At 45.9% G+C, this 18,568-nt stretch overlaps 1 protein-coding gene across 1 annotated transcript in view; it reads right to left on the bottom strand.

Moving 5' to 3' along the window:
* Positions 1-18,568, bottom strand: part of LOC144798554 (C-signal-like) — a 720,501-nt gene that overhangs the window by 212,864 nt on the left and 489,069 nt on the right. The window contains exon 4 of the mRNA XM_078669489.1: positions 7,592-7,753. Within this exon, the coding sequence (XP_078525615.1) occupies positions 7,592-7,753 (162 nt within the window). The remainder of the gene's footprint in view (positions 1-7,591; positions 7,754-18,568) is intronic.

Raw genomic sequence — 18,568 nt, 5'->3', positions numbered from 1 at the left:
GTCCTGGGGAGAGTTCGAGGAGGAGTGTTGGACTGTACTGGAGGATTGGGTGGTGAGGAGAGCAGTGGAGGATTGGGAAGGGCTGTGCCATGCCGTTATCCGGGAGCACATGCTAAGGAGTTGTGTCCCAAGACTGCGTCACCATCTGTTGCGGTGCGGGTTCTCAGACCCCAGGGAACTTGCACGGGAGGCAGACCTCTGGGTAAGTGCCAGAGCGTCTGGGAAGACATTGGGGAGTGATCCAGAAAGGAGAGGTGCAGGGATCTTCCGACCCAGCGTGGCGGGAGAGGTGAGAAGCCCAGCTAGGTCCCAGGATAGTGGGCGGGTTGTAGGGCCTCACATCCCATCTAAAGGAGGGAGTGAGACGGGGAGGTGTCCCGAGATGCCCCAACTGCAGTCACAGGGACTGGAGAGTTCTTTTAGGGAACCCCAGGTTGGGAGTCTAGGCTGTCCCGGTGTGCCTTCTCGTGGAAAGGATCCCCTCATGTCAGGAGGACCCGGAGCATCATTAATTGGAGCTCCAGTGGTTCGGGGGTTTGACCAGTCACAGGGTTTAGATCCTGGACTGGGGTTCCAGGTTAAGGGGTTGCCTGACCTGGAGGGTGGGGTACCTGTAATTCAGGTCCCTACCAATTTGACTCCTAGGGGTACTACTCCCAGTGGGAGGGTGCGGAACTCTGGGAGGGGGTGCAGAGGGAGGAAGGTCTCTTCTCTGTCACCAGCTCAGCCACAGGGCGCAGATCCTGGGTTGGGTGGCCAGGGACAGGGTTTGCCTGCTCTGGTGGGAGGGACCTCTGTAACCAGAGTCCCCCCGGAAGTGACTCCCAGGGGTACTACTCCAGTTAGGAGGGTGCGGGACTCTGGGAGGGGGTGCAGGGAGAGGGAGGACTCGCCCCTGTCACCGGTTCAGCCTGTGGGTTTCGGCTCCAGGTTGGGGAGAGAGTTGTGTGAGGGTATCCCCCAGCGTAGGAGATGGAGGAACCCTAGGAGGAGAAGTAGGGGGAGGAGAGCCTCGCCCCTAAGGGCTGGTCAGTCTGAGGGTGTAGACCCCAGATGGGTGGACCAGTGGCAGTTTGGAGAGAAGAGAGTGGTCCAAGGGAATTACAAGCCTGAGGCTAGAGCCTCCCACTCTAGGAAGGAGAGACATCCCACTAGGGAACACCAGTGGGGTGGTGATGTTGGTGAAAGGAGGGATGCGAAAAAGAACCATTGGGTTCCCGAGTGGAGGAGAGACTGCAGGTGCTCCTGTAGTTGCAGGCCTGTGTCCACCTTTTTCCGCCCCAAGCAGGGAAGCCCATCAAGGCATTGATATGTCTACCCTGGCTTTTGGCTGGGGGGGAGTCGTGTTGGACTTGGCCTTTTCCCCCCAACATTTTTCGCTTTTGACCCCCTAACTTGAATGTCTCCCCCATGGGATTAAACCTGTATAGGCCATGAGTGGTGTGAGACACCTTGTGAAAATGTAATTACCTGACATAATGTGAGCACTTGTAAAATCCCCCATTTTAAAACTGCACCCCCATTTTGGAAATGTACCTGACTGAAATGTATTGTTTTTAAAATGGATGCCATGGCCATGGGTTTTGCCACTGGACTGACATAGGTCAGCAGTCTAGATAATATTACCCAGCTACCCCTAGTTTTGGAGGGAAAGCCTGGCACCCAGGGTGCTCACCCCCTCCCCTAGAACCAGTTTAGGCTAGATGTGCCAACATTCTAGAAGGTCCTGGCACTGCCTGGGAGGAGGGTATAAATAGGGAGAAGTGTCACCAGAGAGTCAGTCAGCGCTGGGACAAAGAAGAGAGGGGACCTGCTGTGAGGTGCTACCGCCACATGGACCTGTGAGCTGGGCCCTGCACCCCTAGAACCCCCCCCCTGCTGTCCCCATGGGCCCCTGACAAGGGAGGGCCCCTATCCAGGTCACTGACGCTGTTTGACCGGGTATCGCGCCAGCGCTGTGTGAAGAAGCGCCCAGGAGGTGAGGAGTGTGCCCCTGAGGAACTGCTGTGGGACTGTCTGCCCCTTTGAAGCACCATGGGGAAGATCGTGCCCCCAAAAGAAATGCTGCTGGCTGAGGTGCTGTGAGGCCCTGTGAAAGCGCTGGGCCCTGGGACTGTTGTGGCCCCCTAGTGCTGTAAAGCCTATCTGACAAGCGCTATAACTGCGAAGCGCTGAGGAAGTGCTAGATTCCTGCCCCCTCTGCGTAGTCTGAGGAAGGAGCTGAGGTTGTGGGCAGAGGGAGGAGCAGTGCGCTGTGAATAGCGCCGTTTTCGCTGTTTTCTGAGGAGACTGGCAGCCTGTGAATAGCGCTGTTGTGGAGGCGCGCTTTGGGCCGATTTAAATAATTAATTAAAAAGGGAGCCTACCCCTTGTCGCAGCCGGAGATCACCGTCGCAGCCCGGGTGCTGAGGAGACTGTGAGGAGCCTACCCTCGCGTCATCGCGCTGTCGCTAAGTAAATAATTAATAAAAAGGGAGCCTACCCCTTGTGCCACCGGAATCACCGCCGCAACCCGGCGTCGTGAGGAGACCATCCCCCGCTGGGCAGCGCATCGTTGCAGCGACCCCCGGTGTCAGGAGGGGGCCGCCGAGGTGGGAAAAGGGCCGCGCTAGGCCCTGAGGCCGCTGTGTCCTGCATCACGTGACGGGGGCGTCCGGCCGCGTCATTGGCCCGCCCCCGCCAACGCCGCGCAGTGATTGGCTGCCGGCCGACAACCAGAGAAGAGGAGCCGAGTTTAAGCCCCGGGTCCCTGTGAGGAAGGAGGGGACCCGGGTGAAACCTGTGACTGGTGCGGGGCCCCCGTGGACAGGAGGGAGCCCCGATTGGGAGCGACCGGAGCGGGAGGCCACCCCGCCGGTCTGTGCCCCGGAGTGAGGGGCCGGTGAGCTAGGCGGGGCCGGGGCACACTGTCGGTGCCAGCCCCGCCTCCCCAGAGGAAGCGACTCGCCGGCGTTGCGGGGCTCCCGGGAGATCGAAGGAGCCCCGTGTGAGGTGGGAGGAAAGCCGGGCGGCTTCCCCCACGTGTGCCAGGACACCGCGTGTGTCCCTTGAGGCCTCCCCGAGGCCGAGTTGAAACTCCGGGCCCCCGTGAGCAAGAGGGGCCCAGGTGACTCCGCCTGGAAAGGAGTGCCTCGTGTGCTGCTGCAGGAGTACAGAGGGGTGAGCCTCGAGGCACGTGGTCGGTGCTTGGCCCCCTCCACGGCAAGGAGAGTGAGCCCTGCAAGGGAAGAGGACAATCCAAGGAGCCCGGTGAGTGGGGCCTCAGCTGCGTGGTGGTTGGGGGGCTGGAGCCGGGGCACAGGGTCGGTGCCCGCCCCAATGACTGCACTAACTTTCTAGGTGCCCCGTCTGGCAGTGGGCACCTGCAACGTTGGGCCCCAGCGCAACGAGGGACCCCAGCAGACTGTGCCGGTTGTAGAGGGCCCTATATCTAGCCCATAGGGTCACCCAAGGAACTATGGGGGCCTATAGGGCGACTGTTAACTTTTGTGCCTAGGGGACTAGTCAGGTGTGTCCTGCCCCATGATACCTGTGTAGGCCTGATATTCCCCCTGCATGGGCACGCCCGAGGTTCTTAGGCCTGGCCTGATGAAAAGGTTTACGGTTGAGAAAATGTTCTACATCTGATGAAATGCTTTACATTGACCAAAATGTTATTTCCTCATGTAATTCCCTGCTTATTCCTGTTGAAGGAAGTGTTTTACCCTGTCTTATGTAGTTCTATTCCGGCCTGGTATTTTCAGGTTACCTGGTCAGGAGCGATGCATTTTTACGCCTAGTGTTCCTTGTAGGCGGATTATCCTACTAAGGAGTGTGCCGAATGTTAAATGCATTTAGGCTCTTGTGATATACCCACAAGGAGGCCCCTAGTCACCTCCCCTGTTAAGGAGCAAGCCTTGCTGATTTGTTACAGGTGCTCCTGGCTATTATGTGCTATGATGCCCTGATGTTTCCTTTTACAGAGGTCGTGGTGGAGTGATAATGCAGGTTATGTGTATTCATACTGCTGGTATTTTGCATTACAGGGGTGGGGATTGGCGTTATAATGCATGAGGTGTATTTATGCATAATGTTGTATCTTACCTTTTCAGCCTACCCCCGAGGATGAAAGCCTGAGTTGGCCCCGCCAGATTGGCCCCAGGTCTAATGTTAATTTAACCAACCATTCTTATTTCAGCATGGACTATGGACTCATCCCTTTTGTCCCATGTAAATAATTCCCCATGATGTACTTGGCTCTGGCGCCAGTTGGCGCCTTGTTGTGACTACCACTATTCTATTTCTTTTTACCTTGCAGGTTGGAGATAACACTAAACTTATTCTTTTCCAACCAAAGGTGGTGTTGTGACTCTTTTGTGGTGTGATTGGTGTGTCGTCTGTGGGTACTGCGTGAATGCTTCACATGTCCTCGAAGTTTGGCCTGCCCGCTTGATGCCATGCTACCCCCTTTGAGACGTGGGCAACCCCCATTTCCAACAATATGTATTTATTACTAAACACTCTACTAACCTCTTTATGGGATTAGAGAACAAAGCACACAATATTACAGTACTAGGATGACAGTAAATAGCACAATACACAGAAGGCTCCAGGGGGAGACTGAACCATATACTAAGAAAGTGGCATAACAACCACAACTTGACTAGATACAGTGCCTAGAGCACGTAGAATCGCTGGGACCCCAAGGAACCACCCAAGGTAGTGACACAGGGGACCCACGGGGGACGGGTGCAGTTTGAGAACACAGCCACGAGCTCTGTACAATCCTATGGGAAAGAGGCGGTTGGAATTTTAAAATTTAAGGACATCCTTTTAGACTTAGAAGGTTCTAAGGCCAGCACCCATGTGAGCACCGGAGTACTCGTGTTAACTAACCCAGGGAAGCCAGGTGCAGGTGCATAGGTGTCAAATGGTGTTGGGAATCTTCGTCGTTTTCAATGGCAAGGTGCTGCAAAGTTCTGCTGCGGTGAAGAGGAAAAGTGTCCAGTGTAATCCAAGCCTGGATCGAATCTGAGAAGAACCTGAAAGCAGAAAGGACAGAGTCTGGGTCACTTGCCAGTGACCAGGGGCATGGTAGACGAAGGCCAACCGATGTCGGGTGTTTCAAGTGAGAAGAGGTGAAGCTTGACTCTGCAGCCACGGGGACCAGGAGACATCAACGATGACCAAAGTCCGCATGCGAGCGGTCCCACAAAGGATGTCGAGTGCTGGAGGGTCAGTGTCCGGACTGAACACCAAAAAGCCCTAGCAATTGCAACCCACGTGGTCCGTGAAAAGATGCTTCGGTGAGGTCCATCAAGGTCCTGGGGACTCCCCAACTGATGGAGAGTCAGGGCACATCTGGAGCTATGAGGTAAGGCCACTGAAAGCTGAAGTTGCCTTCACAGGGACCGACAGGCCAAGGGACCAGGGATCGTGAAGGGACCTCGAGAGGAATCACAAAATACCAGCCCACGGAACACTCGTGGAATGGAAGGACAGTAATCTTCAGTGGAATCACTGCTTGGGTCTGGACTACAAGTAGCCAAAGCACAGCTTCAGGGATCGCCAGAAAGCAAATGCTTCTGCAAATGGACACAGTGCCCAGGGGTTCGGGTTGCATGGTCCCCACGAAGTATACGGGTCTCAGGTTTGCTGAGCACACTAGCCGACCTCAGGGACACTTGGAAACCCACCTCCTGTGTTGCAAAAGTCTTCTGAGTCCTCAGGAGCTTCGGAGTTGCAAACCAGTCAGATGCGTCTTTCGTGCCTGCTTAGCAGGGGAGTAACTCCTTTACTCCAAGGGAGATTCTTCAGTCATCTAGCATAGTGTAGATCACCGAAGTCCTTGGTTTCTGTAGCAGAGTTTCATCCAGGTAAATCTAAAGTCCTGTAGCCAGGGGTTCCTACTTTATACCCAAGGAAACGGTGGGACAAACTCTGGGGACCCACCTATGGGAGGGTCAGGACAGAGGGGTGATTACACCCATATCCTTTGTCCAGTTTCGTGCCAGAGCAGAGGCTGATAGCCCTGTAACTGGTTTGAGCTGGACTATGCACAGGGACACCAAATATGCCCCCAGTGCAGACAACAAAGCACTCTTGGAGTGCACCCACCAAGCCCCAATACACTAAAGCCTGTCTGGAAGGTGGTTACACCTCCCTGTGACAGGAAACCTATTGTCCAGCCTTCCCCTGCCAGAGTTTTGTCAAGCAGCAGGAGGGAAGACTTGTTTCTGTGGCTGGCAGCATCCATATTGTGATGCCAGGTTCGAGTAAGCTGGTACCTGGTGTACCGGTGTTGTCATATTTCTCCCTCTAGGAGGGTGGAATCATACCTCCCACACCAGTTACTGGTGTGGAGGTATGATTCCAGGTCTTTGACACCAAACACAACAGTTTTCTGTGCAGCTGTTTCAAAGTTCAAAGTTAGCATTTACTGCGAGGTTATAATGTACAAAGTATATGGTAGGGCTGCATCACAGAACAACCCCGGAGAATAGATTCCGAAGGCTGCAGAGGGGACCTGCTCATGCATGGGCACCCTCTCACATAAAACCCAGCACCTTGCCTTCAGGATTGATAAGGCCTGCCATAGGGGTGACTGATAGGTTTATATGTGCAGTGATAAGGTAGATATAGTGAACCTATATCAAAGTAAGGGGTGCATGCACCACCTTACACAGGTTGCAGTAGCAGACCTGTGGTGTCAATTTGAGTGGTCTCTCAGGGGTGGCATAATACATGCTGCAGCCCCTGGGAGGCTTCTGGGGTACCTATGCCCTAGGTACATAGTATACCATATACTAGGTACTTATAAGGGTACCCCAGAATCCAATCTGGAGTGTACCTTAACTACATGAACAATCAATTTAGGGGGAAAGCAGATAGTCTGGGGTCCTGATTAGCAGGATCCCAGTCAAACTAAATAGAAAACCAGCAACACACCAGGAAACAAATGGGGGTAACCATGCAGTCTGATTCCACATTCCTACAGTCAAAAACCATGGTAGTTGCGTGGGAACACCAATGCAACATCTACTGAACGCCTTGGCAATGCAGAGAGTTGCGCTGCATTTCCTTAACCCAGGTTTATGGAGCCATTCAGGGCCACACAAAGTGGCCTTGTTGGCTTCATGAATCTTACTTGAGATCCGCGAATGTACCATGTTGCATCGTGCAAATAGTATCCAAATCTCATAAATAGGCCCTTAAGGCTTCAACATTTACTGTATTTTGACATGTGGACTCACTCAAGCAGTCACTATACTTTTGTTGGTTCATTGACTGCTTTGTAAACCCAGGACTTGTTCTTATTCTTGCTCTGTCTGTATCTCTACTCAAGGTTTCTGAGGTTACCAGACAGTGGTATGCAGCCCTTTAGATAAAACCCCAAACAGTTAAAAAAAAAACAGTTTCCAAAGCCAGGCGTTCTTTGTCAAGGAGCCAGAGGAACATTACAAAGCCCTTTCACAATGGAAATGCTGACACTCCAGAGAACCTTATAGGAGTTAACAGAGCAAATGGGCTACATCACAGTCATAACGATTTATAGTGGCAATAGACCTGGGCTCTATAAAGTTGTGCATAGAATGGAACATGCTTGCCTTACCTTGCTACAACGATAGGAGACAACAGGAAGGACTCCATAATATTCATGACACAAGGCGATGGATGAACCTATGGTGGACATGTTGATCAGGGCTGCTTTGCTGCAGCTCATACCAGCCTGGGGGTTGTCCTTCGCAGCCTTCTTTAAGAGGTGTAGGAATGCCTGATGAGACAGAAATAATTATAAATAGCCATTTTGAGGCACAGACCCACGAGAAAAACTGTGCTGATGTATTTAAGGGAGAAATGGTATTAGATTACACTTAGGGCCAGATTTACTAACCTTTCATGCAAAGTATGTAGTAAGGCAACTTGCTGTGCTGCGTTGCGTGACAGGGAGAGAGCCAGGGATTCATTTGTAAAACACTTAGGTGCCAGGGTTCTCGTCAGGAGGCAGCTTGCACTAGCCCATTTCTCCTGTTAATGCCACCTAAAACAGAACCAACTACCAACAATGAATTTGTGGGAAGGATGTGGCGCAATTGCCAGAGCTGCCGACTTCAAAGCTGGGGGACCAGGTTTGAATCTCGGTGTCAGCTCAACATGCTGTGATTCTGGGCAAATCACTTAATCTCCCAGTGCCTACCATAAATGAATGAGTCTGGTTCTCATGAAAAGCACCAGTGCTGATGATTAAGTCCTTCTGCTGACCACCGGCTCAAATTAAGCAATGGAGAGAGCAGAAATGCACCATACCTACTAAGCTCTCTCATAGCGCTGGTGCACTTCAGGCAGCCTAGCATTAATGCAGGTACTCTTACACTAAAGTGCCTGCTTTACAAAGTGAATTGTTTATTGTGCCAGAAGGGATACCTTCCAGTACAAAAACAATCTCTCTAGGCATTTTCCTCTTTCTATGTGTGCTGCACATAGAAAGAGGAAATAACGAGGAGAAAAAAAGATTTTTATCCTCGTTACGCCATCCTCTGGGAGGCATAGCAATTTCACACAATCCCAGGTTTACAAAACTTTGTAAATCTGGAATTGCTTGGAATCCATGGGTGGCTGTAAGGGCAAGCTCATGTTCATTCCATGGAACGCCTCCCAGAATGAAATGTAATGCAAAGCAGCACAAGCTGCTGCATCGCGTTACATTTCTTTAACAAAGATACGCAAGGCGTGCATATCGCTCTTTGCATGGCTTTGTAAAGATCTGCTGGCATTTTGAATCATGGATGCGCCACAAAAGTGGTGCAAACATGTTGCAAAATGTTGGTAAATTTGGCCCTTAGTTTGTTATACAGCTTTGACACGCATATTTCTATGCTCATTTTTGTTCAGAGAGGGCACCTAAATAGATTTAATTCAAATCACAAAAGAGGCGGTAACCAGGTTTTGCTGTTTAAATATTGTTTGGCAACATATAGTAATGTATGTTGGTAGCTGAACCAAGAAAACATTTGAGTTCTATTTGGGCATGTTTTTTAGGTCATCCCTGTAAATTAAAAATAGATTATTTGCCCACACTCACAACACATAATCAAAACAATTCCTCATTATTTATGTGATGTCTTCATCAGGATATGGATGGCTCCTAACTTATCCCTATCGATTATGTGGGAAGAAAAGGGAAACCAAAGGGCATACTTATGAGGATTTGGCGCAGGGCAATGCAGCAACTCACTGTGCTGCACCATCCTGCCTCAAAGAGAAAGTGTAGAAATATGCCATATCTATGGCATAACTGCACATTCCTGTCTTTTCCCCCTGTACTGGCGCCATTTTGGCAATGTATTGCCAACGCAGGCACCCTTGCACCATGATAGAAAGGTGTTTGCATTGCATGCAAGATTATTTTTGTACAGGAAGGGGTGCCTTCCTGCTTAAAACAATCCTTGGAGGCTTTTTAGAGTATATATATATATATATATGAATAAAGTTATTTATTCCTCATGTCATTTCCCCTGGGGAAGCGTAAGGTTTTGGCGCATCCCCAAGTTTACATGGTCTAGGGAATCTGGGGATGCGTCAAATTCATTGGGTGTTGTGTGGGAACTCCCAACGCACTGCCCATGGAACGCCTCCCTAGCACAGAGTAAGGCAACACAGCGATTTGTGCTACCTTGCCGTACACCATATCTATGAGGTAATTTAAAGTCACGCACAGTGGCTTTGCATGACCTCATGAACATCATTTGGTGGTTGTGACACAAAAACTATGCAATTGCAGCTCAGGGGGCTCGTAATTATGCCCCCCAAATTTTGAATTCATAGTACGCGGATAAGTACATTCTGGCCCCACATTTGATATGGGGAGGAGAGAACAATGGGAAAAACTGCTTGTGTGTGGAATAGATCCTAGGCTTGTCTGGCTTATCAAAGAACTCCACAAGAATACTTGGGTACAAGTATGATTTAGCAAAAGCAGAGGTGACACAAAGAAGTGTTAGACAAGAAAATGGTTTACCTCCGGGTTGCATTTTAGCACCTTGCCTCTTTTTTTTATATATTGCAGCAATATTAATGCTTCTATGTTAGTGCACCCTGATCATTTGGTTCTGGTCGACAGCACATTTATAGGATGGCGGCGCCCTTTGGTTGATCTGTACGTATCAAAAAGAGAAAATTATATGATCGTAAATCTAAAGAAAACCAAGGGGTATATCTATGAGCTCTTCGCGCTGCTGAAGTGTCACTTTTTGTGATGCTTTGGTGGCGCAAACAACAAAGTCATATCTATGAGGTCAAACAAAGCATTTTTGCGTGGTTTTGATTTGCCTCATTGATATGGAGTAAGGCAAGGCAGCACAAATCGCTGTGTTGCCTTACTCTGCGCTAGGGAGACCTTCCATGGGCGTCACAGTGGGTGCTGCGACGCAACACCCATGAATTTTGACGCTTTCCCAGAGTTACAAAACCCTGGGGCATATTACCAAGCAATAGCGATAATTATCGCTATTGCTTGGTTAGAGACAAATTTTTACCGCTGAGCTGGGGCGATTTTTATCGCAAATAAACCTTGGTATTACCAAGGTTTATCGCAAATGCGATAAAAAACGGCCGCAATGCATGAATATTGCTGAAAAGTCAGCGAAATTCATGCATTACCGAGCTAATGCTCTTAGCCATGTTATGCACCTCCCATTGGATAACATGGCTAAGAACTGCTCAGGGCAGGTGTTAGCTTTTGGAGATATTCGCGCATAGCACGAATATCTCCAAAAGTTGGTAATAGGAGATAGCGATGTTAGCGACTGTTTCCAGTCGCTAACATCTTGGCACGCCCACTTTGCATGTCATTAGTGATAAATATCACTGACATGCAAAGTGGGGCCCAAGATGGTCGCTATCTCCTACTAGCTGTCGCTAACTGGTGTTAGCGACAGCTAGGTAATAGGGAGATAATTTTATCTCCGCTTTCTTGGCTTTTAAAGCTACAAAAGCGGAGATAAACCCCCTTGATAATATGCCCCTCTGTTCCCCTGGGGAGGCACCAAAATCTGACGCCTCCCCAGAGGATATGCAACAAGGAGAAATAACTTTGGCAGTCTTTTATGGGATTTTGGCGTAGGGCAGTGCAGCAAGGCACCTTGCTGTGCTGCCCAAAGTGAAAGGGCAGGAATACACCGTATTTATGCAATACGGTGCATTACTGTCCGATCTCCCCATGCTGGCACAGTTTCAGCAGCCTAGAGCCAAATTGGTGCAAGGGTGCCTCTATTGCATGCAGGATGTTTTGTGCAGGAAGGGACACCTATGTGTACTGCCGAATGTAGCACACATAGAAAGAGGAAAAAATGTAGAGAAATAAATATATTTCTCCTCGTTACGCCTCACCCAGGTTGACATGATTTTGTAAATCTGGGTTAGTGTCAAAATCCATGGGGGTTTCGTGGGTAAACCAACCACAACCCTCATGGAACCCCTCCCGGGCGCAGACTAAGGCACTGCAGCAATTTGTGCTGCGTTGCCTCACTCAAGCTTTATGAAGCCATGCAGCTTTGCATGGCTTCATAAATTGGATTGAGAGCCCTGCGTCACACATGTACCACTTTATGTGGTGCAAAAGTGACACAGGGATCTCATATATAAGCTCCTTTATTAATCCTCTTTTTTTCCTGTATGTGTGCTGCATTCTGTAGCACTCATAGAAAGAGGAAAGAGCCTCCTAAGATTGTTTTGGAGCAGGAAAGTGTCCCTTCCTACACAAAAACAATCCTGCCGACAACACAGGCACCCTTGCACCATGGTGCAAGGGTGCCTGCATTGGCGCTAGGCAGACAAAAAGGCGCCAGTGCAGGAGGAAAGGGCAGGCATTCACCTTAGTGGATAAATGCGGTACCTTCCTGCCCTTTCACTTTCACATAGGGCAGCGCGGCAATGTGACTTGCTGCGCTGCCCTACGCCAAAACCCCATTAATAAGTCCCCAAGTTCATAACTTTGGGATAGCCATTAGCAGATTATTAGGGTTAATGAATTTGACAAAAATCGAACAAATCTTTAATTACGTTTCTTACTGATTTAAGCTTAACACCAGATTGTCATGGGGCTAGCAAAAGAAACCGCTACAAATGTAACCAAATTAGGGGTAAGTACATTTTATGCAGCATATGGGATACCGTTCCCCTCTTACTGTTCATAATGTTTGTTGCCAACATTGATTCCATATTGAGGTATGTGGTTAACAGTATACAGTGGAAAACGTAATAAGAGATTGAGTGCGACTGAGTCAAACTTCCTAATGAAAATGTATACGCCTAGAAAAGGAATCCCACAAGCAGGAATTACATTCCAGTGGGGTCGTGCAACAGTTGGAAATCTGATCGATGAAGCATCATTATTTATTTCCAGAGTCTATAATTGCCTAGTGTTGCCTCCCTATGGGTGTCAGGGCTTTACCATCGGTCTTTTGTGACCTTTTATTAATATATGAATATTTAAACGCAGGTTGTTATTCACTGTTGATGTAAATTAAAATTACGCTGACTCTCGCTGCAAACAGCATCCTCGGGCAGTGAATTTGTGTAATTTGCTGACTCAGGTGCAGAAAGACACTTACCTCAGCCACCAGAAAGGATTTCTAGGGCTGGTGATATCTAAGGCATGGCCTCAGGGGCCTTGTTATGCCCAAGCGCCACCTAATTTATAAGTCGCTACATTGTCACTTGTAACAAGGCAGCTCAGGGCACTTTAGGCTTAAGCTCTGCAGTGCCCATGCCGACAAGTCCATCAGGTTTGACCTCACCCTAGGGTGACCAACTGGCATGGGTGCAAATTCAGGATGGTGAGTGTAAACATTCAGGACAAAGGGTTAAATCTCAGGACAAAATTCAAGACAGAAGATCAAAATTCAGGACAAAAATTTGCCAGAAAAGTTACATTTTACAGACACATCAGAAAAGGTTGCGCACTAGTATATGAGTAAGTAAATACACAACTAAAATGAGTACAAGTCAAAATAGGTTTATATTAGGTTGAGGAAATCATGCATTTCATTTGTGTTGTATTTCAGATGATCTTAACCTATTTATGTGGTTACTGAACTGGATTGTCCAGTCTGATACTTAGTTTACAGTTCATATTCCTGAGCAAGGCATGTTTGGTGAGGGAAGTGGTTGCAAAGATCTGCTCAGATGGAGTTTGTTACCATCATGTCATATCTTAGTACCGAAGTGAGATGTAAGGGATCATGCAGAGAACGTAGCTAATTGGGACCTGCAATGCTGGACTAGAGTGCAGTCCTCCGAGTGGCCAGCTGTATCGGTCAGATCCCTTCAGTTATTCCATGTCTGTCCAGCTGGTGATGACAGGTTTAGGGGCTGGTACAGTACTGGATGATGGATAAGACCCATAGCAAACAGGTCTTGTATGAGGGTAAGAGCATTAAGCAGGAAAAGAAAGCTAATAACCAGGCTGCCGGAGACATATTTAGCTGCATACTGCTGAGTGTTACGGCATTATTGTGGGCCAGAACGGTTAGATAGGAGTTGATATTGCTATATAATGCCCTGCCCAGCCATATATCAGCCCTCCTTATTTTACCCATATATGGGAAATAGCAAATTGATTGGGCCATTTCAATTCTGAGAGCTGTAAACTGCAGATTCTGACTGATGCAGAGAAGTGTGCTACAGACTAGAAATGTATATGTTGCTGAGGCATCATTGTAGGTCAGAAGGAGCCACTGTCTTTTACATTCAGAACATTTTCCATTGCAATGGGAACAAAATGGCAACATGCAGTTTTACCGAAAAAAAGATATAGCGCACAAACAATAGATGGAAATGTATAGGATGAATAGGTATAATTTGAAGAACACCGAGTAAAGTGTCTTGATTGTTTTGAGCCTTTTGAAACTCTCTTTTCAACACAATTCTGAATTACAAACAAGTGTTCTATTCATGGTTTTCTAGCTGCTATGTTTTTAGACATTTGCACAGTTCAGTTACAGGTATATAAAGGTTACTGTGTGTTACAAAAAAACTGAGAGCTTTTAGCCTTTGTTTTCACACACCCTTTACCACCACAAGACTGTCAAGTAGTCCACTTTACTATTCTGTCTTTGACTGCAAAGTTAGAGAATTTTGTAAACACCAATCCACATGTTAAAGGAATAAGCAGAAATGTGTCAGATGATGCAGTCTAACATTTGCCCTCTATTCTTAAACACATAGCACTTGTGACAAGCTGAAAACAAAATGTAATGGAAGGCGTTGAAGGAATCTTTATCGCCCACACCTTCTAACCATCATTATCATCATCAAAATAGCTTTATTTTAGCCACCATAGAGCACAAACATAGACATATAAAAACATAATACATAGTTAATAAAACTTTACACTGATCTCAAAAGATAAAACCCCAAAACAGCAGTGTTCAAATAATACAAAAGTTACAATAACATTCGGCAAATTAACCAAATAGCATCCAAGAATTTAGCTACAGAAACAACCAAGATGGGTCTGGGGTAGGACCTCAAAATTCGTAAAGCAGCAGAGTGGTTGCACACACCCATATTTCTGTAAGTGGGGGCCAACCACAGTCTGTGTGGGCGGGCATAGCTAGGGCAAGCAGAAAATGCATGAGTGACACTCTCCACTGAAAGAAAATATTCTGGACAAACGTATGAGGTCCCACTGGTCCACCCTGAAGTGAAAACTCTCAGCAGAAGAGCGCTCACTCTGAACTGGAAGTATAACTTCCGGACTTGAGGGACCGACACCAAGTCCCAGTATGGCCCATAACGACTCACAGGCTTAAGATCAAAAAAGTCACAGGTCAACCTGGAAAGAGCAGCCTTCTGAAGTCTCTGGCCAATGTAACTACCCAGAAGCGAGATCTCATTGCATTCTTTGGCAAACAAGAGGAAGTAGCTAGCTGATTGCATAGCCCAGAAAGCCCAGCAAGGCGAAGAGAAATCTTTATATACACTTAACCAGGGTATTTTATGAAATTGGTCAGCATCCAAAACAATCTTTAATGCTAGAGTATAGTAGTGTCATGGAGATGGGCTTTGCCTTTACACTATGTTATCTTAAGATAAAAATTTTGCTAAAATTTGGGTATGGTTTGGTGATTTAGAAATCACCAGATGAGGGAGTTGATGGAGCGAGATTTAGAAATACATTTATTTCAGCTCGTGAAGTTAAACTTCCATAATAAATTAATACTATTAATAAAGAGTGTGGTGGAAATTACTAACCAACCTAGAGTAAAAGTTGCATTTACATGAACACGTGGGAAACTAAAATGTGTGCTCATAAACGTGCATTATGTTGCATTTGCATGTGTGAGTGTAATAATGAATTAATCCTGTCTATTGTCATGTCAGAACTAAATGCGGCCGTTTATTAATGGCATGTGCTTTTTTCTGTGTGCTCATGTTTTGTTTTCCTGTCTTAAATGTTGCACAAATCTGTTTGTTGCTTTATTTGCTTATGCTAGGTAATATAGATTAATGGGTTAATAATTAACAAAGGTGGGTGGGTAACAGAACAAACTTTATTTCTTGCATTAATTATTCTTTTGTGTTTGTTTATACACTAGTTAACGAAAAAGAGGTTTGAGGCCTAGTGCATCTAAATGTGCAGTTGGCAGAATTCTGCTCAGTGAAAGCAAGAGCCCGGTGTGGAAAGTTCCTGCCAAGTTTCTAAAAGGAGAAAATATAAACGTGATTGTACAAATGAACTGACTGTACTTTTGGTCAGCGTGGCCAAGGCCAGGAACCGGCAGAAAGATTGTTAAGCTAAGGAAGTCACGAACAATTTATTTAAATGTTGCAAACTGGAGGAAGCTTCGTGACTTGAAAATAAAGGACAATAGGCTCTAAGAAAGAGTCGGAACTGGGCTCTAAAGAATGTGATGACATTATGGTCTGTCGTTTGACAGCCAATCAGAGTTCTGAATGGCAGAAAAGTATTTAATTTTTCTTAGATTAAGCTAGTTAGAAAGGTATAAAACCTGTCCCCCTGGGAGGGAAACTGCTGCTGCTTGCTATTTACCAGTTGGACGTGTCGTGCTGTTGGACTTTACTTGGAGCACGTAAGAATCCTTTAGGACTTAATGACTTTTTCCCTTATTCTTTAATGGGGCAAGTGTAGCTAGGGACTTAGAGTTTAGGTGATGCCAAACTACTATTTCTATTTTGAATTATGCTATTTGATTTTGCTTGAAACTGTCATTACTTTTTTGCTAAATTCTTAATAATAATGCTTGAATAAAAAGATTTCTATTGCACTTTCTTTGAATAAATAGTTAATAAATAATATATTTGAAAAACAAGCTGGACTTGTTATTTCATGTGTTTAGGTTACCATTAGCAGATCTATTTGCCTCAGTGGCTTTAATCATAGGGTTTATTAAGTGTGATGAAGTCGTTTTTTCTGCAGATGTATATAAATGTATATATTTTGTGAATAGGTTTATTAATTAGGTCGCATGATTCAGTAGCTCAAAATATGTCATGTTAGTTTATGGGCCTTGTGAATGATTTATGATTAATGGTGAGTATTGTGGATTTGGGTAGTGTAGCTTATGGCATATTTTCTACAGGAGAGCTGGATCAATTTCCTGGTAGCAGAGATACGGTTGCTATGGTAACCGACATGCTACATGGTAGTTACATAGGATCAATGTTTAACATACGTTGAGTTTTGTTCAATTGTTATATGTAGTCGAAAGGGTTTTTCCTGCAGTGTGAAAAATCCTAGTTGTACCGGTACAGAGTGGTGTGACACGAGTGAAGTTACACAGTACATTTGATCTGTTTCAGAATAGTGGTATTATTATATCACTAGTGTTGTGGTCGTACAACACGTGTTAGGGATATAGGTGTGTTAGGTAGAATGTATAGTGAGGATTGTCTATGAAATCGTAGCTTTGGGTATAGGGACAAAGAGCCCGTTCTAAAACTCACTGCGAAAAGAGTAATAGAATAAATTCAAACTTGAGTGAAGGGTAAAGTAATGTTGTTTATTTTACTGGCGATTCTGGATTTCTATGTTTGGTTAAAGTCCTGCCAGGATTTCATGTATGTATGGTTAGGGAAACTTTCCATTTAAAAGTGCGTAAATGATTTTGTAATCACGTTCGAGTCAAAGTTTGAATTGCTACTTTATGTGCATTCAGAGGGAAACAAGATCATTATTACTTGTTAGAAGGGTAGAGTAAAGGTTTACTTTATCAACGAATGTATATTCTGTGAGAATAGCGTCGTCTATTCCACACAAAGGAATACTTGCATGATTGTAAAAACTGTCACTTTATTTTAGTGAAACAGACAAATGGTTTGTTCTTTTTGTCGTTATTAATTGAATTTCAATGAAAAGATGTTCTTAAAATGGCGCTGTGAAAAGTTTTTGTGAAGGATGGGTGAGCTCTGAGAGTGAGACACGAGAAGCTGCAGCGGCTGTGTACGTCACAGGGTCCGTGCTGTGATTGGCTAACATACGTCACAGCTAGAGCACTGATTGGCTCATGTGACTAAGTCAAGCTATAGGCTGATTAGCTCTTTTAGAAGGCTCAATTTCAATTGGTTGAGCAAGGTAGTGACGTGGCTTAACCTGATTGGTTTGTTGGTGTGTTTCGCGCACGGATTGGCTAATTTGGCGGAACAACCAGAAATTATTCACGATCATTTCCAATTAAGCGGATTTGATTAAAACATGAGCTATTATTACAAGAAAGAAGAGAAAAAGCTTACATGGCTTCAAAAATTATTTTTTTTTATTTCACCCGATAAGAAACTTGAAACGCGAGGTGGAAAATTACCTCATAAGTACAAAACACCTGCAGCATATATGGAAGATGAATATGGTTATCATACTTGCCTTTGGTTTGATGCTTGGATGCAATATACTAAAAACGATGGTGTTTTAGCCTGGCCGGAAGATGGTTCATTTAATATGAGAATTTTGAAAAACTTAAGAGAAAAAATGACAGCTCTTGTGCCAAAGCCTAGACCAACACAATTTGAAGCTTTAGTTGAATGGGAGGATGAAATGTTTCAGCTTCAGCGGGAAGCAAGTGGTATAATTAGACCTCCGAAATCATCAAATTTTAAACATGAGACTCATGAGGATAGAATGCATAGGTGGAGACAAGCAGATATGTGTGATGGTCTTTATACAGTAATGGAAATGATTACAGAAATTCCAGGTCAAAAGAAAAATGAAAAGAAAAATAATACAGTTGTAGACAGTGAATCACAAGATCAAGTTTTAGAAGAAATTTATTTGGCTAATATAAAACAGACTCCTTTAAAACCAGCTTGTTCTTGGTCTACTCCGATGGTTTCTACAGGAACCACACCAAGTGCTCCTCCATTCAATGAAGAATCATTCAGATTGTACCCGAATAATTCTAAATCTTTTGAAACTCCTGAAAGGTTAGAAACAAGAACAAATGTTAGTGTTCATGATGAAAGCAGAAATTTTCTTGAAACCCCAATGAGAAGAGAAACTCCTAGAAATTCAATGGGAGCTGATAGAGATGAGGAAGTTACAGACACATCAGAATATTTACGATCAAAAGAGGAA

Source organism: Lissotriton helveticus, chromosome 12 (assembly GCF_964261635.1).
Source record: "Lissotriton helveticus chromosome 12, aLisHel1.1, whole genome shotgun sequence".
Classification (NCBI taxonomy): domain Eukaryota; kingdom Metazoa; phylum Chordata; class Amphibia; order Caudata; family Salamandridae; genus Lissotriton; species Lissotriton helveticus.
The sequence above is the reverse complement of the archived record's forward strand: the minus strand, read 5'-3'. Positions and strand labels throughout refer to the sequence as shown.